At 60.3% G+C, this 22,487-nt stretch overlaps 2 protein-coding genes across 3 annotated transcripts; both read right to left on the bottom strand.

Moving 5' to 3' along the window:
- Positions 1-4,652: 4,652 nt before the first annotated feature.
- On the bottom strand, positions 4,653-8,818 carry LOC137673826 (myosin light chain kinase, smooth muscle-like). 2 transcript variants are annotated; one of them, XM_068418850.1, is made up of 10 exons: positions 8,663-8,818; positions 8,140-8,305; positions 7,661-7,751; positions 7,341-7,544; positions 6,674-6,891; positions 6,154-6,277; positions 5,923-6,075; positions 5,625-5,745; positions 5,458-5,548; positions 4,653-5,066 (listed from the first exon to the last, which is right to left on the bottom strand). In XM_068418850.1, exons 2-10 carry the CDS (start codon positions 8,153-8,155, stop codon positions 4,891-4,893), a joined length of 1,194 nt encoding a protein of 397 aa, XP_068274951.1. In that variant the 5' UTR covers positions 8,156-8,305; positions 8,663-8,818; the 3' UTR covers positions 4,653-4,890. The 2 variants fall into 2 exon arrangements, with proteins under 2 accessions (XP_068274951.1, XP_068274952.1); XM_068418851.1 differs by lacking the exon at positions 4,653-5,066 and adding an exon at positions 5,107-5,292.
- Positions 8,819-19,764: 10,946 nt separating this feature from the next.
- On the bottom strand, positions 19,765-21,205 carry HEXIM1 (HEXIM P-TEFb complex subunit 1). Its single transcript, XM_068418732.1, has one exon. It carries the CDS (start codon positions 21,025-21,027, stop codon positions 20,110-20,112), a length of 918 nt encoding a protein of 305 aa, XP_068274833.1. The 5' UTR covers positions 21,028-21,205; the 3' UTR covers positions 19,765-20,109.
- Positions 21,206-22,487: the final 1,282 nt, after the last annotated feature.

The following is a 22,487-nucleotide window of genomic DNA, read 5'->3' as shown; positions in this document are numbered from 1 at the left end:
TCACGACCCTCTGCAGGGATGGGATCGGCCACCCCAATGCAGTCCCAGAGATGTGCCCAGGAGGACAGATGTCACCAGGACCATGTGTGAGGACCAGGGCTTTCACCCAGAGCTTTCCCAGGCTGGTGACGGGTTCTGCTATGGGGCAGGGGGTCTGTGGGACCCCAGGGTCTGGATCCTCCCATGAACATCCTGCCCACACGCTGGGGTGAAACCTGGGTGCTATCAGAGACCTGGCACGGACCAAGCCCAGTGGGAGACGGGTGCTAGGACAGGTCCCAGGCTGCCTGCTGGGCCAGGCAGGGCCAGGCTTTGCTCTCAAAGGTCCCACCAAGTCCCTCCTGACTTGGGGTGAGCTGCCCCATGTCAAGGGCAAGTGTGATCAGAGCAGCAGGCAGGGCTGGGCAGGATGGAGTTGACATGAGGGATAGTTGTGGCTCTCAGGCCCCAAGAGAAACAGGGACAAGGCCAACAGTACCATCTCCTGGCCATGGGGAGGGCTGCGGTGGTGGGATGAAGGCCGTGAAAGCAGGGTGTGAAATGGGGGCTGTGTGCTGGGAAGGACACGGCTTGAGGCCTCCTTTGCCCGGGGAGGTGTTTCACGAGGGATTTGGGGCTGTGCTGATCCCTGTGGGCATGACACCAAGCTGCAAAGAGGGTTAGCCCAGTCCTGGTCTTTGGGCTGCTGGAGGTCCTTGGTGCAGGTTGGACGTGGTAGGCGTTGCACCAGCGATACCAGGAGGACGAGGTCACCCCTCATCTCAACCCCAGAGCCTGAGATGCCTCTGGAGACAGTAGCCCAACCAGAGTGTCTGTGGTCCATTGGCTGGGGGACTTCATGGCTCTTATTCGCTCTTCTCTTGGGCCAGCCCTGAACAACCCATCCTGGGCGCTGCACCTTGAGGTGATGGTTGTTGAGTTCCTGTGACCACAAAGAGCCTCCTGACCACCCAGAACCTGGCTGGGACCTAGCCATGCCCTTTGGACACCCCACTTCACTTGGGGATCTTTGCTGAGAGACAAGTGCATCACAACTCAGGTATAACTGATGTTCCTTCATCACTTACAGCTTCTCTCTACATTTAACCGCGTTTGCATCTGTTGCTGCCAAGTCCTCGTACTCTCATGTCTTCTCTTCTCTCCTTTCACCACTTTTCTGGTGCTTGACTTGCGTTACGTGAAGGCTTTTATCTGACAATTCAAATTACGTGGTGGCTCTTCGCTCCCTGCTGTAATAGTCCTTTAAAAAATGTTCTAGAAAGGACATGTTCAAATAATCATCTTCAATAAGTGTCCAGGGCTAATTATTTTATTTTTTTTTACATTAAGGTTAACTTCAGACTTAGGTTTGTTTTCTTAATTAATTTCAATTTGCTGAAAGACACTCAAACAGGACATCGTACTCTTCTGACTTTTTTTCCCCTGAATTTGCAGGTCCACAAAAAAAAAATACTCTTTCTTGATGTTAGAGCTACCCAGGCGATATTTCCTCATCCAAATAAGCATTCCCAGACCTAAACTGTGCAGCCCAGAATAAACCCAAGATTATCATGATAATTTGGCACTGAAGGATTAAGATCCAGAAGCCTGATGGTATTTGGATAGTTGACCCCACCTCATGTACCTCCGAGGAGTTGGACCTAGAGGTGTCTGAGACAGGGAGGGAACCGTTTCTCAAGGTTCCCCAAGGGCATCGCTCTTCCTTTCTGCCGTGATGGAGATTTTCTGATGATTTGAGGACCTGCTTTGAAGTTGTGTGGCTGAAGCGAAGGTCAACCCAAGAGTCTTCCTTGATGGAAGGATCAAGATCTTAATTCCTTTGCCTCTGAGATGCTGAGGTTGGATTTCTATTTGTAGTGCAGCTGAATTTCTTGGTGGTTGTCATGAGTTCCAGGTATAACTCTGCTCTTCATGTAGTCCATTACTTTCTCAAGAGCACATTTTAATATGTTAAGCCATGGAAGAAGAAGAAACATGTGCCTTCTGTCAGTAAATCAGCTTCTTCTGTAGGTAAATCAAGCATAAAATACAGGATTATAGAGAGAAAGGACATGTCTGGTGTCCTGGGACATGGATCTTCAGGGCTGTGAGGAGTTTGGAAAACAAATGAAGATAAACAGAGCTCCTAACTAGAAATATTTTGGTAACATCACATGGTAAATAGCTCATCCAGGGATTGATTATACATAACTTGGTGTTTGCTTATCATCTGCAGCTTGAAGGCATTCAGCTCGGTTCCCAAGGGATGTGTGTGAGTCCGGAGCCTGTGTAACGAGGAAAACATGGAATAGATAATGGGTAAAAAATGGGATATGATGTGTAAGAGAAGAGCAGTGGAGGAGAAAGGGGTTCCTCAGCTTCTCTCTGTTGCTCTGGGAAGGGAAAACAAATACCATGGATAGAAAATGGAATATTTTTCTTTTTATTTGTTACTAAGGAGTTTCTCCTCCAACTCAGAGCAGTGAATCTACTTCTCCTGCTGAAAACATGAGAGGAACAGGAAGCAGGTGAGCTCTCTTCAACCCAGCCATTGAAGACCCATGGTTGGACCCTGTGAGGAATGACCTACAGCATGCCAAGCAATGAAAACATCAAGGTGGCCTCACCATCGTTAGGGGATCCCCAAAAGGGCTCCCCATTCTCCAGCTGGAGGTCTGTGCACCAGCTTCCAAATTAAATTCCTTCTTAAATTGCATCTACTGCTCCCAACAAGGGGAAGAGATGACCAAGTCCTGAGTAGAGCATGTTACTACTCTGCCACACCATGGCGGTCTCCTGCTTCCCGTGGTCAGCTGTACCCAGAAGCAGCCATCAGCCATGGACTTTATTAACAGGAACAGGCTTTCGCCACAAAAATTCTGGGTGCTGATAACGCCTTGTCAGCTGGAGAGCCCGTGCCACAGTAACAGGACAGGAAGGTGACAGCATCCCCCCCTGTTAGCCCAAGAGAGGAGCAGATAAGAGCCGTGAAGTCCCCCAACCAAGGGACCACAGGCACTCTGGCTGGTCTCCCTTCTCCGGAGGGAGCAGGATGCCAGATCCTGATACGGAAACCTCCTGCCATGGTGGCCATCAGCTTCCTGGAGGGGTCAGCAAACTATCCAGAAGTGGGTTTGTCATCGCTGGTCCAGCAGCAGCTCTGGTGGCTGGTGTCCCTTTCATCTGTGTCCCATGGGGGATCACGGCCAGAGCTCTCAGACGTGTGTCCCTGCCGTGGTTGTGAGAATGGGTGGATTTGGTTCTGCTTAATAAAAATAACACTTTCCTACTACCCCCTGGTGGCCTTGCCCAGCAGGTGAGGAGGAAGAGGAGGAGGAAGAAGAGTTGAAGCTGTGCCTCAGCCCTGCGTTATTTGGCACAGCTGCACCTTGGCAGCAGGCACAGGGTTGGACCACTCCCACCAGGGCACCTTCACAAGTCCTCCAGCATCAGCATGTGCTGGGGGAGAGCAGCCCCCAGCCCAGCGTGAACAGGAGGTGGGTTTTCACAGAATCACAGGATGGTTGAGGTTGGAAGGAACCTCTGGAGGTCACCTGGTCCATCCCCCTGCTGCAGCAGGGCCACCTAGGGCAGGTGGTCCAGGACCATGCCTAGACAGTTTAAGATCATCATGGATGGAGATCACACAACCCCCCTGTGCAACCTGTGCCTGCTCCATCACCAGTTAAAAAAAAAAAAAAAAAAAAAAAAAAAAAAAAAGGTGTTTCCTGACATTCAGATGGAACCTCCTGTGTTTCAGTTGGTGCCCATGGCCTCTGGTCCTGCCGCTGGGCACCACTGAGAATTGCCTGGCTCCATCCTCTCTGCACTCTCCCTTGAGGTATTTATATACACCGATGAGATGACCCCAAAGCCTTCTCTTCTCCAGGTCCCAGCTCCCTCAGAGGTGAGGTGTTCCAGTCCCTCCACCATCCTTCACTGAACTCTTTCCAGTATGTCCATGTCTCTCTTGTACTGGGGAGCTCAGAGCATGGCACAGTCCTCCAGCTGTGGCCTCACCAGTGCCAAGTAAAGGGAAGAATCACCTGCCTCTACCTGCTGGCAACACATTGTCACATGAAGCCCAGGCCACCTTTCACCTTCTTAGCAGCAAGGGCACATTGTTGGGTCATGGTCAACCTGGTGTCCACCAGGACCCCCAGGCCAAGCTGCATCCCAGCTGGGCATCCCCCAGCACATACTGGTGCCTGGGGTTGATCTTCTCCAGAGGCAGGGCTGTGCATCTCTTGTTGAAGGAGAGGGGCTCCCAAACCCCAATTTCTGCCCAAGGTGCCTTCTCAGGAGGAGGTTGGAGGTCAGACAGAAGTTCAAAGCTACATCCAACCCTGCTGGTACCAGAGTTGGCCCAAAAATTGAGAGATCAGAGTGCTCAGGTCTCACCCTGGCTCCTCCTGCGTGTGGGCTCAGGCCATGATCCAATCCCCCTTGATCAGGAGGGAAGACTCTTCCGAACAAGGGACACCAAGGGCTGCTGCTAGAGGTGTCCCCACTCAGTCCCCAACCCCATGGCCAGCAACTCTCCTGGACAAGACAAGACTGGTGGCCCAAGTTAAGGGAGAGACTGGTGCCAGCTCCCAAGAGGTGGGCACAGCTTGGGCAGCAGTGATTTTTGGGGGAAAAACGAACAGCACAGGGAGTGCAGAGATCCTCGGTGCTTTATTGGTGACAGGTCAAGCCCGGGCAGCCATGCAGACAGGAGCACTAGTTCCTTGCTGGGGACAGCAGGCATGGCTGTCACACACCAGCACAAGGACACCATGGGACCCCAGAGCTCACCCACGGGAGAGGAGCCCTTGGGCCTGGGTCTACCCCAGTCTGGCTGGGTCATCGTGGGAGCTGCTGGAGGAGGTTTCATCCCCATCACTCCTTGCTCCTCTCTCACCAGCTGCTCTAGGTGCTCCAGGGCTGGGGTGGCATGGCCATGCTGACGCTGCTCTCTGCCTCCCCTGTGGCCACAGCATTCCCACCTTCCTCCTCCTCTTGGTCCACCAGCAGATCCGAGAAGCTGGGACCTCGTCGGGGCAGAGACCTGGAGGCTTGGACCTCCTCCAGGCTGCAGCCCAGGTCTGCAGGCAGATGGACAGAGGGAACGGTGATGAGCTGGCTGAGTTCAACCTCCCTTCTCTGCTGGAGGAACATGTGTGGCACCCATGGGCCAGGTCCCATGGGGATCAGCTCTGGATCACACACAGATCCCAGCCCTGCAGAGCAGGATGTGCCTGTTCTGAGGCTGCATCAGAGATGGCTCCTTGGGGATGAGGATGTAGAGGACTTTGGGGCACTGAAGGTGGCCTGGAGCAGAAATACCACAGTGGGGACATGCCCGGGTGTTTGGTGGCACCAGGGCAGGTTGGAGCAAAGGTGGGCGAAGCTGCCCACAAGCAGGAGTTGGGGTGACAAAGCAGAGAGAAGTGGGTTACTGGGGTGTGTTGGGGATGATGCTTCAGGGGCCATCACCTTCCTCATCCTGAGCCTCTGACGCTTTCCTCTCCGGGCTCTGGGACAGCAGGGTCAACCTGTTGAGGGCCAGCAGAGCTTTGCCTGTTTTCTGGAGAGAAGAGAAGGAGCACTGAGCCCCACCAGAGCCATCCCCATCCCCACGTCCTCATCATCCTCCCAGGTACCTGCCACTTCCGACGAGTCAGGAACTGCTTGATCCTCTCCTTTGACAGCGCCTTGGTGCTGCGGGGCTGGGGCTGCTGCAGCCAGGGGTGCAGCAGGGCCCCCGCGCTGGAGAGCCGGCGGCTGGGGGCAGACAGGGCGGTCATGGCAGGGCTTCTCCACCATCAGACCCTCCACTGCTGGCATGGCCCCATGGAGCATCTCCTCCACCAACCGCATTCAGTGCTTTCCCTTGCCCATCCCCTTGGCACCCCAAAACCCAGCCCACCTCAGCACCCCACAGCCACCCCCAAGTCCTACCGGGGGTCTTTCTGCAGCAGTTGGCTGATGAAGTCTTTGGCTTGCTGGGAGATGTCCGAGAAGGTCTCCTCCTCGAAGTCCCACTGGGCAGCTGTGATGTTGCTCAGCGTTTCCATGTCGTTGTCCCCCTGGAAGGGGGACTCCCCGCTCAGCCTGGAGAGGTGACGCAAGGACATCAGCAACAGCTCGGCCCCCTCCAGCCTGACCTGCTGTTCCCAGGAGGTCACTCACAGGATGTAGCAGATGACACCAACACTCCACATATCTGTGGAGAAGCCCACGGGCTCAAAGGCGACCACTTCTGGAGCCATAAACTCAGGGGTGCCATGCAACACCTTCACAGGGGTGTCTGGAGCTGTGGAGAAGATGGAGATCATGGGGCAGGTGTCCAGTTGGGATCTCCCTGGGGCACCCCAACACATGCTGGGCAGATGAGCCCCTGCATCCAGGTGGAGCTGCCCCCCTCCAGAACCCATCGCAGGTCTTGGTGACCTCCTGGAGCACCTCTGGGTGCCAGGCACCTACAGGGGTGTGGGTCTTGGGGGTCCCCACCTTGGGGGCAGGGCTGGGGACATGCAGGTTTCCCCAGAGCATCTTACAGTCACCAGGAAGGGCCTTGATCTGGTGTCACAGGGCTGCCAGTCCCAAAGGCATGGGCTGGAGGATGCCAAGCTCCTTGCTGACATGCCCAGCGGGATCGTGTCCCTGTGACAGTGACAGTCCCTGCCCTGGTCCCCAGGACCTCGCTCACCCAGCTTCCGCGCCAAGCCGAAGTCGATGATCTTGAGCCAGTGGCTGCCGGGGCTGACGCAGACGATGTTCTCGGGTTTGAGGTCGAGGTGGACGACGGCCTGGCCATGCATGAACCGCAGCCCCTCCAGGATCTGCTGCAAGTACTGGGCGCTGCTGGGCTCCGTGTGCTCAAAGTCATCGTCCACAATGCGCTCAAAGAGCTCCCCACCTGCCACGCTGGGGGAGGACAAGGTGCTGGGGACCTCACTGGGGTCTACCAGCCCCAGGAGGAAAAGCCCCATGAGGGAACCCAGACTCAGTGCTCTGGGAGGATCTCACCACTCATATCTCCAGGGTCTGCAGGTTCCCCCTCCATCCTACACCCCATGCCAGCACCCCATGGTGCAGGGACCCCTCCCCACGTGCCACGCTGGGGGAGGACAAGGTGCTGGGGTCCCCATTAGGGCCTTCCAGCCCAGAGGAGAAGCCCCACCAGGGAAGCCAGACTCAGCGCTCTGGGAGGATCTCACCACCCGTATCTCCAGGGTCTGCAGGTTCCCCATCCATCCTACGCCCCCTCCCAGCACCCCATGGTGCAGGAACACCTCCCCACCTTCAACACTCCTCCTTTCAGGCTCCAGCACTGTCCCCACCCCCCCCAAACTTGACTCTGTCCCCTCACTCACTACTCCATCACCATCACCAGCTCGGCGGGGCCCTGGAAGGCGGCGAGGCACTGCACGAGGCGCGGGTGATGCAGCAGGTTCATGAGCTCCACCTCGGCCTGAGCCGCCTGTTTCTCTTTAGCCGTCCGCGTCCGGAAATATTTCCCAGCCCGGATTTTCCCGGTGGCTCTTTCCTGCAGCCGATACACCGTCCCGAATTTTCCCCTGGGACAGAGCGAGGATGAAGGAGCCATCACCACCACCCTGCATCCCACCCATGGCTGCTCATGGATAGCCATGGACCATCCCCAAGCGGTGGGGACACGGGACCACCCACTTACTCTCCCAGCTTCTCCAGCTGCGTGTACACATCCAAAACCTTCTCCTGGCTGTTGATGACCACATCGCAGTATTCAAAGGTCTCCTCACCTCCTGGGAGGGATGGAGTGGGGTGGTCCATGCATGGATCCTTCACGCTTTGGGGACCACCTGCCTGCATTTCCCCTCCAGGGCTTATTTCTGTGCACCCCCCCCAGCTCCATCCAGGTCCAACTGCCCTCCCCACATGGTGCAGATGGGACCTGGGGGGCACATGGGGACAGAGGCTGCTGCTACAGGAGCTCCTGGAGCAGCCCAGCACCCTGTAAATCAGGATTTGGGGCAAAAGGTGTTTTTAGGATCAAAAACCCAAGTGAAATGGGGCCATTAAACAGGATGGGATGGAGATTGGTGCTGATTTGAGGAGGGGGGTCACACCAGCACTGAGGTCCCCATGCAAAGCCTGCGCCTCCCCCAGGACAGACCAAAGGCTCGGCCGTACCTTCTGCCTGGGACATGGTGGTGCCACCAGCTCCTCGCTGGGTGCCAGCGCAGTCAGGATGGGTGCTGGATGCGGCCCCGAGGCTCCCACAGCCGGGCTGGGGGTGCTGAGGCAGGTGACACCCGTGTGTCCACTCGGCTGCTCCCCAGAGCCCCGCACCTTCTCCCTGCCACAAGAGACCATCAGCATCTCTCCACCTCTGCTCCCCATCCTACCCAAGAGCTGACGTCTTGATGGACCCAAAGAGACCCAGCAAGGGGCCAGCACCCAATTTTAAAGCAAGGTCCCTTCTCAGATGGGGACAACCTCTTTCCAGCAGCGCCTCAGGCTCAGAGCCACCGGTTTTCTCATGAGCCAGGAAATCCCCAGGAAAAGCTGCCGTTCTAGGGCAAAGGACCTCTTTCCTCCTCCCCCACGTCCCCTCCCCGCTCCATCCACACGAGGGTTGGGAGAACGGGGTGATGACACCCAAGGGTGCTGGGTAGCAGCACCCAAACCCCAACCCAAAAGCCACAGCGCTGACCTGTCACCTGTCCCAGGCCACCAGCAGGTCCTTGATCCTTCTCGGTCACTGCGGAGCCACCACGGAGCTGGGAGGGGGGGAGGAAGGGACGATGCTGGGGGTCGAGGACCGCTGGGACCGCACGGATGAGGGTGGCCCAGAGCACAGCCGGGGGCATCCCTCCTGCTCCCGTGCTGGGAACAGCCCCGGCTCTCCCCTCCCTTTCCTTCCCAGTGGAACATTTCCGGACTTGGGGGGAATAAACAACCACCAGCACCAGCGCTGAGCCCTCCCCAAACCTCATCCAGCACCTTGATCCCAAATCCAAGCCCTGACACCCCATTTAGCACCATGTAGGGTCCCAGGTCTGCAATAGGGGGGGATTTGCAGAGACCTGACACACCTCATCACACAGCTGAGAACTCGGCCCTCCCAGCACTGATCCAGACCCTGGAGCCTCTCGGGAGCTAAATCCCCCATAGCCCAGCCCCGGGGCACACCTCCTCCTCCTCCTTCCCCACCCATGGGTGGGTTCCCGCAGAGGGGCTGAGCACCCACACCTGCTCCCCAGCTCCACCTGCAGCCAATACCCCAAAAAACCATCCTGGGCTTCCCCGGGGCGAGCTCTGCTCTGGGTTCAGAGAAATCAGGATGAAGGGGAAGGGGGTGTTGGAAAATTCCCCCGAGCCCAGCGGTTTGGAGGAAAAATGGGGTTTTCCAGCCTTTTTCCCCTAAAAGTGGGACCTGCGGCTGCTCCGGCACCCGGCGCACTCCCGTGCCTCAGTTTCCCCAGCTTTAAAATGGGGATAACCCTGTGATTTCCTCCCAGAGCTGCCTCCAGACCTGGGGATGATGCAGCACCACAGGGGGACCCGTCCCCACCCCGTGGACCCCCGTGTCACAGCATCCCCCCGAGCAGAGGGGACGTCACCCCGGTGTTACCTGCTGGTCTGAAGCGGGGCCTCGCGGGCGACTTGGGGCTCTGCCAGCACCGTCAGACGTGTCACCGTCACCGCCGCCGCTCCCACGCTCGGCACAAAGTCCATGGCCGCCGGCCGGGTGTCGGGGACAAGCGTCCCCAGCGCCGAGGCGGTGACAGGGCCACCACGGCCTCGCTGCTCGCCCGTCACTGTGACCTTGCCCGCGGCGGGGCTGAGCTGCGGGATGCGGGTGCTGTGGCCAGGGGGGGTGTCCCCTCCATCACCCCGTGGGTGAGGGATGCGGCGGATGCTCCCGGCTCGGCTCAGCCCCGCTGGGATATCGACTGCTGTGCCCGGGCTCATCGGGGACAGGAGTAGGACACGGCGATGGCCTGACTGGGGACAGGCAGCTGGGTGACGATGCCCCTGACCCCGCGTGGCTCCGGGCCCCGGTGAGGCCGTGCGGGTGGTGCTGGGCTGCTCCAGCACAGGGGGAGGCAGGATACGGCCCAGGGGTGCGGGGGATCCCAGCGGCCCCCTGATGTCGGTGCTGGCCTGACGCTCGTCCCGGTGCCCAGCAGTAAAAAAAATGAGCAGAAAAAAGCCAAGAGAGGGAAAAATGATTTGGGTCCATGGGGACCTGCGGAGGGGTGACAGCACCCGCTGTCCCCACAGGGATGCGATCCAGCGCCCGGCCAAAGGGCGAATCCCTCGGGAGCTGCTTCCCAGCCCCATCCCACCCCCCGGGACCAGCCGGGATGGAGAGTCACATCCATGGGACATCCCAGTGACACCAGCCCGGGGGCCCTGGGGATGCCATGGGGCACCTGGGTGACCCCGCACAGTGACAGGCCACCGCCCCGGGCACCATCTGGACAGCTGGGGGACACTGAGGGATATGGGGATGCACAGGGAGTCATGGGGACACGCAGAGGACATGGGGACACGCAACGGACATGAGGACACATGGGGGAGGACAGGGGATGTGGGGAGTACTCAGGGGACGTGGGGATGCACAGGGAGGTGTGGGGACACATGGGGACATGTGGGGACACGCAGCAGACATGGGAACACGTGGGGACACGTGGGGACACCCGGAGGACATGGGGACATGCAGGGGACATGGGACATGTGGGGGCACACAGGGGATGTGGGGAGCACTCAGGGGACGTGGGGATGCACAGGGAGGTGTGGGAACATGTGGGGACACGTGGGGACACCCAGAGGACATGGGGACACGCAGAGGATATGGGGACATGGGGACACGGAAGGGACATGGGGACACGTGAGGACATGTGGGGACACGCAGGGGACATGGGCACACGTGGGACTTGGTGGACATGGGGCCCCCGGGGGACACGGGGACACGCGTGGGCCCCGGCGAGGTGGCCCGGGGGGCGGGGCCAGGCGGGGGGGCGCTGCTTGTGGGCGGGGCCGGCTGCGCGCGCCTGGGGGCGGGGCTGAGGGGAGCGTCGGGTGGGGGCGGGGCCAGGGCGGTGCGCAACGCAGTGGGCGGGGCCAGACCAGCGTGCGCGGCGGTGGGCGGGGCCGGGGCCGGCGGTGGGAGGGGCCGGGGCCGGCGATGGGCGGGGCAGGGGCCGGCGGTGGGCGGGGCCGGGGCCGGCGGTGGGCGGGGCCGGGCGGTGTCACACGGGGCCGGCTCTGGCGCCCCGCAGCGCTCGGGGTGGGTGGGAGCAGCTTCGTACTGGGAGCGCTGGGAGCACTGGGAGCTGGGAGCTGGGTGTGGGGAGCTGGGAGCACTGGGTGCCCACGCTGCGGGGGGCGGGGGGGAAAGCCGTGCCGGTGCCGGGGGATGTTTCACATCAGCTTCGGCCTGAAGAGCGAAACAGAGCAAAGCAAACGGCCCGAGGCGCCAGCGGGGTGACGGGCTGGGCTTTGGGGTGCCCTGGGCACAGCCCCGGGGGCCGTGAGGCCACCCAAGGGCTCCCACCAGCAGCAGGGAGGCAGGACAGGCAGCCTGTCCCCAGGCAGGGCCACACGTCCCGGCCACACGCCACTGGCTCCCCGGCTGCGGTGCCACCCCATGGGTGCTGGTGCTGGGGCAGGGGGGCCCATCTGGGCGCTGGGTCTGGGCTTGGGGGTCTGGGTCACCAGCGTTGGGGCCCCCTTTGCTCCAAAATGTCCTCAAAAATATTCCTGAGAGGTGCAGAAAGGGTCACAGCATGCAGGTTTTTGGGTACCGTGAAGGGTGGGAGGACCCGTGGGTGGCAGACGGGGTGATGGATGCACCCAGACCCTGCTGGGCATGCTCAGCCGGACACCCCAGGCTGGAAAAGACCCAAATAAATGGAAAAAAAAAATAATCTGGGCCTATAAAACCTTTGGCACCAGCTGCTCGAGGCTCAGCTTGTCCCTGCATGGGGTCGGCTGCCAAATCCTCCAGCTCCTCTGCGCAGCCTCGAGCCCCCGGCACTGCCGGGACCGTGAGCCCAGCCTGTTCCTCCAGCCCCCGGGGAAAGGGAAGCAGCTCAGGATGGCACCGACGGCGCTTTCACGGCGCACGGAGCACCCGGGGGAGCGGGACTCCCTCCGGATCCTTACAGCAACCCCGTGGGCCAAAAAACAATGGCACCTGGTGAGCTCAGAGAGCTTCGCCATCGCTCCTGATGGTAGAAATGTCACGTACAGAGTGACCGAGGGGCCGGAGCTGGGCGCTGGGTGACTCGGCACATGCGTGTGTGTTGCGGCTCGGCTGTGCCGGGGCGGCTACGGGCTGAGAGATAAGTTCAGCACCCTACAAGGGGGGGGTTATCAGGGCACCAGACTGTTCCCCTGCTCCTGCAAACCCCTCCGTGTCCCCGCCTTGCGCTCAGCTTCGGGCACCGGCAGGCGAGGGAAGGGCAGGAGCAGGCGGGGGGGTCCCGCGGCACGGACACCCAGAACCGAGGGGGCTGTTGTGGGGCTCTGACCCTCCGAAGGCACGAAAACCTGGGAAATGGGACACATGGGGAGTCAAACCCCATCAGCGCTAGTTGGGGACTGTCGTGTCCTCAAGTTGCTACGTCATAGCTACCGAAATCTTGCAGAAAACCCCCAAAAAAGGGGGGTTCTCCAGCTTGTAGGGGTGGACGGGCATCTGGAGGGCACCCCACCATGAGCTCAGGGTGTGCCGAGGGGGTGCAAGGAGCAACGACCGTGTCTGGAGCACGGCTCTGCCTCCCTCCTGTCCCCCCTGGGAGGATCCCAACATCTCTGAGCCAGAGAGGGGACAGGGACAAAACCTGGCAGAGGAGGCGAGGGGCTGTGCCAGGGCCCCTCCTGCTCCCTGGCACCGTGTCAGCCATTGCCACCATCACCATGGCCACGTACCGGGGCAAGCCCGGGCCTCTCGCTGGCTGCCGGCCCTGCCTGCACCTCCCAGCACAGCCTGGTGCTGCCTCCCTGGCACAGTGCCCGTCGGAGAGAGACCCAGAGGGGCTGGGGGCAGCTGGTGTCATGCCAGGGGTGACACCAGGGAGCTCCCACCCCAGGATGGGGCAGCAACATCAGTAGCGTCCCTCACAGCCCCCCTGGGTCTCTGCAAAGCGGGCTTCTACCCCCCCACTGTCCCCCAAATCGACAGCAGGGTCGTACTGGGACAGTCAGAGGGGGAGAGGTGGAGCTGTCCCCACTCCTCCCTGCCCAAATCCCCAAATTTGGCTCATTTTACACCTCCTCATCCCCTTTTCTGTTCAGGTACAGCCAGGCCATTTCCAACACCGACCGACCCGTCCAGCCAGAAAACATTCGGTACAATTAACCCCTACTCACTAAAATCATAAACATCATGGGGGGAGTTTGTGATTTTAGGGTTCACCAGCCCAGAAAAAAAAAACAACCCTCTTTGTCTTTTCGTAACAGCAGAACTTGATTCAAAAAGCTTCAAGCGGCTGCACGGGCCAATCCCCTGTGTTGTTCTTCCCCAAATCACGCAGGGACACGGCCTGGGCCCAGCCTGCCCCACGTTTCCCTCCAAGAAAGGAAAGTCCAAGATGTCTGCCTTCGTATGAAGAGCCTTTATGCAAAATGTATTGCTTATTTTTGCCTTTTATGTGTCCTCAAAATACACATTATTCTCTTACTTACCTGCAGACTGAAAACCCCGCCCGTAACACCCACGGCTCAGCCACCGAGGTCGACTGTGAGGAGCGTTACCAGAGCCAGAGGCAAGAACAGAGACTTTGGGAAAAATCCGAGGGAGACACTTGGAAAAGCTCCTCATCAACTTTGCTCTTTGGGTCACTCCTCTCCTTGAGATCCAAGATGGAGCCCTGGGAGGAGGAGGAGGAGGTGGAACTGGGCAGAGGCAATTCGGGGTGAGAACAGCCATTTCCCGAGTACACTCAGGTCTCACCGCGCCAGCCAAAGGGGCCGCGTTCCCCACGGGGACACGTGTCTGCTAATTGTGATCCCTGTCTGCTAATTGCCATCCGGGAACGGTTCTGAAGGAGGCGAGAGGCATTAAAGAGTTAAGCACCAGACGGTTGAAGCAGAAGGCTGGGCCTAGAGCTGGGCACCCCCCATGAGCCGCACACGCCCCCTTGGAGCTGGGGTCCCCCCCCATGAGCCAGGCACCCCCCCCTTGGACCTGGGGCCCCCCCTGTGAGCCGGGCACCCCCCCTTGGAGCTGGGGTCCCCCCTGTGAACCGAGCACCCCCCCTTGGAGCTGGGGTCCCCCCTGAGAGCAGGGCACCCCCCCTTGGAGCCGGGCTGTGAGCCGGGCAACCCCCCTTCGAGCCAGGCACCTTCCTGGAGCCGGGCTCCCCCCCGCGCAGGCCGCTTGAGCGAGGCCTCGGCACCCGGTGCCACCATCAGGCTCAGCCGGGCCGCGCAGCACCCGGGGCTGGATTTCAGTGTCTCTACCCCGGCCAAAACCCCTCCCGCTCGGAGCTCGACGGGCCCTGACCGCCCCAACCGAGGCGCTGCCCCCGCCGAGGGGGCTCGGGGGAGCCCGGGGAGGGCCCGCAGCGCCCGGGCCCTGCCGCCCTGCAAGGCCCGCGGTGGCATCAGGGCCTGAGGGAGGCCTCGGCGCCGGGTCCCCCCTCCCCGCGGCGGCAGACCCGGGGGCCCGGCACCGGGCCCGGTACCCCTCAGCCCCGGGAGGCCCCGCCTCGCCCGTCGCCACGGCAACGCGCCGCTCGGCATCACGGGACAGCGAGTCCGCGGCCGCCCCGTTCCCGCCGTCCCGCCGCGACAGAGGACTACAACCCCCATAAGGCCCCGCGGCAGCGGCGCGCCCCTCCTCTTCCTCTACGAGTCTTGTTTCTATTGGCTCCGCCGAGCCGTCAAGCAGCGGTACGGCGGCATCTGATTGGCTGAAGCGCTCCAGGGCCGAGGCGCCGGCTATGGCGGCCGAGCGGGCGGTGGGGGAGCGGCGCCCGCCGCCATTTTGTGTGTGTGGAGGCCGGCTCCGGGCCTCGCTGCCCGCCGCCGAGGCGGGGTTGCGCGGTGCGGAGAGGCCGGTGAGCGGCCGGGGACCGGCGGGAGGGGGGCTTCTTTGCGGCGCCGCGGAGCCGTGAGCGCGGGGCGGCCCGACCGGGCCTCCCTTTCCCCGGGAGCCGAGCACGGGTCTCCCCGCCGGCCCTGAGGTGGGCGGCGGCGCCGCGCCCGCCACCAGCCGCTGCCCGTGTCAGGGCTCCGGGGTCGCGGGGAGTCCTCTCCGTGCAGGGAACGCCTTGTGTGGAGCCGGGGGAGGCCCGGAGCGGCGCTGGGGCCTTGTCCGGGGGTGCCGCGGCCTCCTCCCGGGGTCTGAGTGCGCGGTGGGGCGGGGGGAGGCCCAGCTTGGTCCTCCTCGGCCTCGGCGTCCGCGGGTTTTCATGTCGTAGCTGTGCTCGCAAGCGGCGCCTCAGCTCCGGCGTCACCTGTAATGCTGGGGGGGGGGGGGTGCGTGTGTGTAACATTTTTCCAGCAAAACCCGCGTTAAAACAGTGTTTGAGCCGTTGCTCGGCGGCAGCAGCCCGAGCTCCCTGCGGGGCTGGTTCCTGACAGACCCCCGGTGGGAGCGAAGCAGGGAGGAACAGCGCAGGTTTATACTGAAAGTAAAATTGGGGTTAGGAAACACGTTTCTTGGAAGGGTGAGAGCTGCTCCTTGTCTGCCCAACACCCTTTTTAACACACCGCGTCAGGGAAAAAATAATCCCTCCAATTTAATCCTTTTGTTTCACACGTTTTAGCCGAACCACGGCCGGGTTCCCAGAGGTGGTTCTCCCTGGCTGGATCCAGTGGATCACAGTTAATATGGCCTCCCCTCGCCTGCTGCCGGCTACGGAGGCAGCAATTAACCGCTGTGGTGCTCGGAGAGGCTTAAAAACAAAAGCGTTTGCCTGTTGCTGGGGTCCGGAGGGGGAACTTGTCAAGCTGATAATAAACTGGAGTGAACCTTGTCTTTGGAGTTATAAACGCCCCTCCTCCAGCTGGTGGAAACGAGGGCTGTGGAAATGACTGAGGGGGGGGTTTATTTCCTGTGCCAAGTCAAAAAAAGCCTTTTTTATTAAAAAAAATAATATTTTTAGGAGGCAAAAACTCAGTGCTGGGGAGTTTTGGAGCTGACGGCAGCCTCTGCTTGGTTCCCTGGTGAGCCTGGGTTGAGTTCCCGGTTGCGTTACAGGCCGAGTTTCTTTAAGTGACTCGGCCACGTTTTGTTCCCTCTGCGAAGGGCCGATAATGCCGGCTCAGCCCCTGGTATTAACAGGACTTGGTTTAGATGTCAAACAGTGAGATTTTTGGAGGCTTCTGGTGTCAAACGTGGACTCTTCCAGGTAAAAACCGGATTATTTTACATTTAGGCACTTGGTGTTCTGATTTTATTTTTGAAGACGCTTTGTTGTTACAACTCTGCTGACAATTTTGGACTCCCACGTTGCTTTCTTAGGTCCTAAACTCCAAAGCTTCGTATTTTTATAAATTGCTGCATTATAAAAGCTGGGAGGTTTATCACCGCGTGTCTTTGCCTGCGCACGAAAACTGAAGATCTAATTTCAAGTTGGTTTTGCCAAATTAATCAGAGTTACTCGTAGCTCAGGCTGGTGCCTTGCACCTACCTGGGTTGTTAAAGGGTTTTTTTGTAGGGCTTGATCCTAACAGCCGGGGTTTGATATGTTACAGATGGGCCAAAAGCCGCCAGTTTTTCGGCAACGGCCTCGTTGGTGAGCGCTGTAAAACCTCTTCTGTGTGGGGGGCTCGCTGTGCTGCAGATTCTCCTTGTTTTTTGTTTTTTTTTTTAACAAAATGCCGCTTCTCTTGCGACAGGAGAATCACCAGGATCTCCTGAACGACTGCGTAAGTATACCCTCGGAAGGTAAAGCTAACGAAATTTAAATGCAATTAGTGTAAGTTCAGTCGCAGGCAGGACAACGGTGTTCCTGTCAGCACCGTGTCCCTGCTTTATAAAACCTGGGCCACCAAACAGCCGGGTTTAACGAACTCCACGACCTAATTGCCGCACCGGTGAGTACCAATGACCAGCTCCTCGTGACTCCAGAGGCGAGCTGTGCGTTCCCTTTGGCCGGCGTTACGGGGCAGGATTCGGGTTTCACGTCACGCCGCCGTTGCAGCACGAATGGAGCTGTCACCATGAACTACTTCCTTTTTTTTTCTTTTTTTTTTTTAATTTTATTTCCTTGCAGCCAGCAGCGTTTTCAGGGAACTTCTCTCTCCTTAACGCCGCTTCGCCGCGGCCTCGAAGAATGGCTGCAGCCGCGGGTGGGATGGTTTAGTCCCCTTTTCTTTGGCATTTCTGCACTCATTTCTCCCTCTCCCCATGGGAAACCCTTGTGAGGGAAGAGTTTTGAAAGCCCTTTAGCCAGGAGGGTCCCTCTACACCCCGTATTTCCGAGGCTTCTTGCCGCAAAGCCGGCGTCGGCGTTGTCCTCCCGCAGCTCAGCCTCTTCCTACCGCGTGGGATGGGCAGCAGCTCCGACAGGCACGTTCCTGCCGCCACGGGCTCCGCGCCGAGGCACGGCCCCGCTCCGGGGTGATCGCAGGGTGCTGCCGTGCCAGCGGCGTTGCCGGGCTCACCGGAGGAGCCGGAATAAAGGCCAGTTGGCTGAAACAACCCGGCACAGACCAAAGCGGTGGCGGGGAGAGAGGAGATGTGCTTCAAAGGGGTTGGCAGGCGCGGCTGCCTTTCCCTCCAGCGAGGTACTTGCCCTCAACTAGTTAAGACAGCGCGCTGCCTCCTCGTCAGGAGGGACTAATTGCTGCCCTTTGATACCACATCACAGCCAGCGCTGCGGCACCTTTATCGCTGGCGATCTCTTCGTGATTTTTATTTGTTCCTCTCGAAAACAATTGAGCTGCAGTTGAGCTCAGCTCCCTGCGGACCGGCTCCAGAGCTCGCGGGGAGGCTCAGACAGGCGAGCTCTCCCCTCGGCTGGGGGGGGGGCGAAGCGTGGCCGAGCTCCCTGGCCGTTACTGAGCCACTCGGAGGTTTCAAAGGTCTCTGAACGCCGTCGGGCCGTGGCTGCCGGGGGTTTGGGCCAGGAGCTCTGGAGTGAGCCTTTGCGAGGAGATGCGCCGTTAAACGCCGCCCGGAGCGGGGAGTGGGGTAACCTGGTTTGTATGAAGCAGAATAAAGTGGGACGCGTTAGTGGGGACAAAGCAGGTTGGAGAGTTGATCGTTCGGGTACTTTTAGGGTTGTGTGGGGTTTTTAGTTTATTTTGTTAAAGCATTTGCAGATAAATTATTTATTCCTAGGAGTTAAATGTATCAAGTTTGGGGTAAGTAGAGGGAGGACAAACCCTGTGGGTGCCCTAAGCTTGGGAGCAGCCTTCACTCTAACAATCAATCATTGCACTACTAATATTATTTCCTGCTATAAAGTTTTTCACGTTACCCAGGTGCTAAGAACTCCCATGTCACAGTGCTTGTGACATGCTGCAGGAGTTAGTGCCCTCGCACCGTGCCTGTGGTTGTCCTGTCCTAGAAGAAAATGAAAACCCCGGGCAGCAGGATGGCGGGGAAGCGCTCGTTGGGGGAAATGAATCTCTGGAAAGAAGCGCCCGGGATGGAGGAGGAGGAGGAGTGGGGCTGCGCTTCCCAGCCAGCGAGATCCTGATTAACTCGTTACCTCTCGCCGTGCTTTGCCGTCGGGGCTGGCTCGGGGCGACACGCCGGTGCCTCCCTGAGCAGCCGCACCGGGCGCTGGGCTCTGCCCGGTGATGTCATGGCAGAGGGGAAGGGAGCGCGGTGGCTACCGGCCTCCTGAGCCAGTAGCCCTCGAATCGGTTCCTTTTTTTTCCCCTCCCCATCGATGCCAGCGTACGCCCCAGGGCAGGCTGGGTTTGGCCAGGCTCAGCATAAAGTGCAGTCCCTTGACTGCTTCAAACCCCCTGATTTCATATGGACCTGCCTGCGTGCCCCCCCCAAACCGGGGCCACCTTTGTCTCCTCCTTCCCTGAGTCCCAAACCCTCATTTTTTTTGGATAAAAGACTGTTTTCCCCCCCATAAGAGGGGGGTTACCCCAGCTGCTCCCCAGGTACACGGTCCATTATCCCACGCTCCCACGTTTGCACCCGACATCCTCCCACGACACTGCAGCACACTCAGGCCCCTCCATTACTTTAATTTACCTGTTCCCCCCCCCAAAAAAACCCACCCAAAACCCCACGCAGCTGCTTGGAGCTTCTGCTGCTGCTTTTTTTCCTCTCCTTCCCCTCCCAGGTAGGGGAGCAGGGAAGGGGAAGGCTCAGCCCTCGCCTTCGCCTCCCCCCCATCCCTCCTCGGCAGCCATTTCACAGGCCAAACACCAACTACCCAAACTTTTCCCTGGGCTGCTCCAAAACTTTTTAAGTTTTTTCCCCTCACTTGTAGCTTAAAATAATTTTTTTTTTAAATTTTTTAAAAATACTATTCTTTTTTAAAATACCATTTTTTTTAGGCAGTTTTTGCCCTAATTTCAGTTAACTGGCCTGGGAGGAAATGAGTTTAAGCTTAAGCCAGCCTTTAGGCAAAGAAATATATTTTAGCTTATTAATACCTTAAGAGAACTGTCTCATTATACAAATGTTCTCCTTCTTCCAGGTGTTTTAACTATTTCAGAGCTGAATTAGAAATGAAAATAAATGGGAGGAGGAAAAAAAAACCAGGGTTAAGGGGGAAATTACAGTTAATTTTATCAAAACCCACCATAAACCAGTTATAACAGCACAAAAATAATTCAAAATGGATTCGTTAATCTTTTCTAGAAATCACACCAAAACCGTTACAGTTACAAGTCATTAAATTTATTAGACCTCTATATTTTTTTTTTAATAGTTTTGGCCAATTTACAGCTTTTGGGGATTTTTTTTTTATTATTATTTTTGGTTTAGACACAAAAAAAAATTAAAATCATAAACCAAATACCACCAATACATCAACCCCCCCCCCCAACCCCCTCACAACCACCTAAAAAAAAAAAAAAAGGAGGGGGAAGCCCCCGGGCCCCCCCCCCCCCTCTTTATTCCCATTAAAAAGGGTCGCGGCGCCTCTGTACAGCTGTAGCCAATGTCACACACCCCCCCGCAATGTAAAAATTGTCCCCCCCCCCGTGTCCCCCCCCTCAGTGTCACTCCCCGAGCTTGCAGGGGCTTTTCTCCTTCTCCTTGAGCAGCCGCAGGTTCTCAGCCCGCAGCCTGTCCACCTCCAGCTCCAGTTGTCGGACCCGAGTTGTTTCCTCCGATTCCCCCCCGTGTTTTTTATTTTCCAGCCTCAACCGATTGTTTTCTTCTTCCATACGGGACAGGCATTTCTCCAGCTCCAAATACTCCTTCACCAGCTCCTGTTTGCTCATGTTTTGCAGACTTTCCACATGGTATCGCTCGTAGGTTTCCGAAAAGTCCCTCTGGAGAAACTCGCTGCCGTCTCCCCCCATCCCATCGCTCCCCCCGTCCTCCTCCGCCGCCTCCTCCAGGAAATCCTCCTCGCTCGTATCATCCGATTTGGTGGCCGCACGTCGCGGGTACAAACCCGTTTTTAAATCGGGTTCTTCTTGATCGTGATCTTCCATCAAGAATTGCGTCGTGTTGTACGGAGCCACCGGCTGCCCCTTGGCGAACATCTCGGCGCGCAGCCGGGAGGCGCGGAGGCTTTGCCGCTCGTCGAACTGCTGCTTCTCCTCCCAGCTCAGCTTCGAGTAGGGCTTCCAGCGCCGCTTCTTCTTCGACGGCCGCCGACGATGCTTCTTCTTCACCGGCCATTCCTCGGTACGACCAAACGACGACCGGTACCGCTGGCCCAAGCCGGGACGAGCCGTTCCACCCGCCGACGGCCGCCCCTCGGCGCCGCCCGCGCCCTCCGCTGGTGGTGCCGCCGCCGCCGCCTCCTCCGCCCCGGGGGGTGGCAACCGCCCGGCCTCGCCGTCCGCCGCGTCGCCGCGTTCAGGCTCCGGCTCGGGCTGGGGCTCCGGCCGCGGCTCGGGCTCGCAGCGGGGCTCCGGTTCGCACTGGGGCTCCGGCCCCGGCTCGGCGGGCGCCGCGTCGGCCATAGCGCTCGGTTCGCTCCCTCGGGGCCCGGCGCTACCTGCACCGCATGGGGCCGCCCTCCCTCCCCTCAGGCCGCCCGGGCCATGGCGCGGGGCCGAGGCCCCGGGGGTCACCGCCGCCACCGGCCGCGCAGGGGTTAACGCCTCCGTACCCGCCCCCCCGCGCGCATGGCACGCGCCGCCGCCTCCCCCTCCCGCCGCGCCCCTTCCCGCGCTTCCACCCGCCGCCGCCTCCGCCTGCTCCCGACTGCCGCTCCCCGCCCGCTCCCCCGCTTTATATAGCCGCGCGCGCCCCGCCCCGCCCCGCGCAGGCGCGCTGCCCGCCCCGCCCCTCCGCCGCCGCCACTAGGGCTCCCCCGCACGCGGGCGGTGCCGCCCCGCGGCCAATCGGCGGGCGCGGAGGGCGGGCCCGCCCGGTGAGCCACGCCCCCTGGCCGCAGCAGGAGGAGGGCCGCCATTGGCGGCGCCGGACGTCACTCGCGCGCGGCACCGCCAATCCGGAGGGGCGGTGGCGGGGCCGGGCCGTACCACGCGCGGAGGGGCGCGGGGCCGCGCGCGCCCCGCGACCTTCAGGGCCGCGCGCCGAGGGCAGCGCCCCCCAACCCCCCCCGCCGCGGAGGGAGCCCGTGGGGCGCCCCAAAGGAGTCCCCGCGCCGCGGAGGCGTCACCGCGCTGCGCTGCGGACCCTCCGCCCCCGCCGCGGCCACACCGGGGGGGCTGCAACGGGCCGGGCGGCGGGGAGGCCCCGGGGGGGGCGCGGGCGGGGGGGGCTGAGGGGGGGGGCGGGCGGAAGGATCCTGGGCGCTGGAGCGGCGCGGAGTGAGATGTAAACAAACCGAGGCAGAAAGAAGTCCCGTCTTAAAGGGACCGCGGCCCTTTTTTTCCAGGGGCGGAGCTGCCGCGCGGAGGGGGGGGCAGGGTGGAGAAGGGGGTGGGGGGGGGACAACGCGGCCCGGGGCCTGATCCTGCCACCCCCCCAGTGGCGGTGTCCCCATCGCCACGGTCCCCGGGGGCCCCACGGCCGGGGCTGGGCTATGGGGAGCCATGGCGGGGGGGGGAGCCTGGGGGACCCACGGCCTTGGAGGGGGCTGTGGGGGACCCCCAGGGCGACAGGTGACTCCCGGGGTCCCCACCAGCCCCCCGCTGCCGGCCGGGTGCAGCTCCCCTGAGTGCCCCGGGGGGTCACCCCGAGGAGGGGCAGGAGGTGGCGCTGGCACCGGCCTGGTGGCACCAGAGGCCTCGGCCTGGCGGGTGCGGCCTGCGCTGGTGCTGGGGGGTGGCCATGGCCGCACACCCCGCACTGGCACTGCCACCCCCCCGGCGTCAGGTGGGGACCCAAAGGATGGGGACGGGAGGAGAGGTTGGGGGGTGGGGACAGTCCCCTGGCCCCAGGGCCTGGCAGCCATGGCCGGGGCTGGCACAGGCAGCTGCCACCGTGTCCCCCTGCGGGGATGAGGGGGTGG

This window comes from Nyctibius grandis, chromosome 26, assembly GCF_013368605.1.
Source record: "Nyctibius grandis isolate bNycGra1 chromosome 26, bNycGra1.pri, whole genome shotgun sequence".
NCBI lineage: Eukaryota > Metazoa > Chordata > Aves > Nyctibiiformes > Nyctibiidae > Nyctibius > Nyctibius grandis.
The sequence above is the reverse complement of the archived record's forward strand: the minus strand, read 5'-3'. Positions and strand labels throughout refer to the sequence as shown.

Bases quoted from the DNA above. Each gene is read 5' to 3' on its own strand.
- LOC137673826 (XM_068418850.1), bottom strand. The intron at 5,746-5,922 runs GTAGGACTTGGG...GTCTGCCCCCAG, and splicing joins CTGCTGCAGAAAGACCCCCG to CCGCCGGCTCTCCAGCGCGG. The intron at 5,549-5,624 runs GTACCTGGGAGG...TCTTCTCTCCAG, and splicing joins TGACTCGTCGGAAGTGGCAG to AAAACAGGCAAAGCTCTGCT.
- HEXIM1 (XM_068418732.1), bottom strand. From the start codon at position 21,027: ATGGCCGACGCGGCGCCCGCCGAGCCGGGGCCGGAGCCCCAGTGCGAA.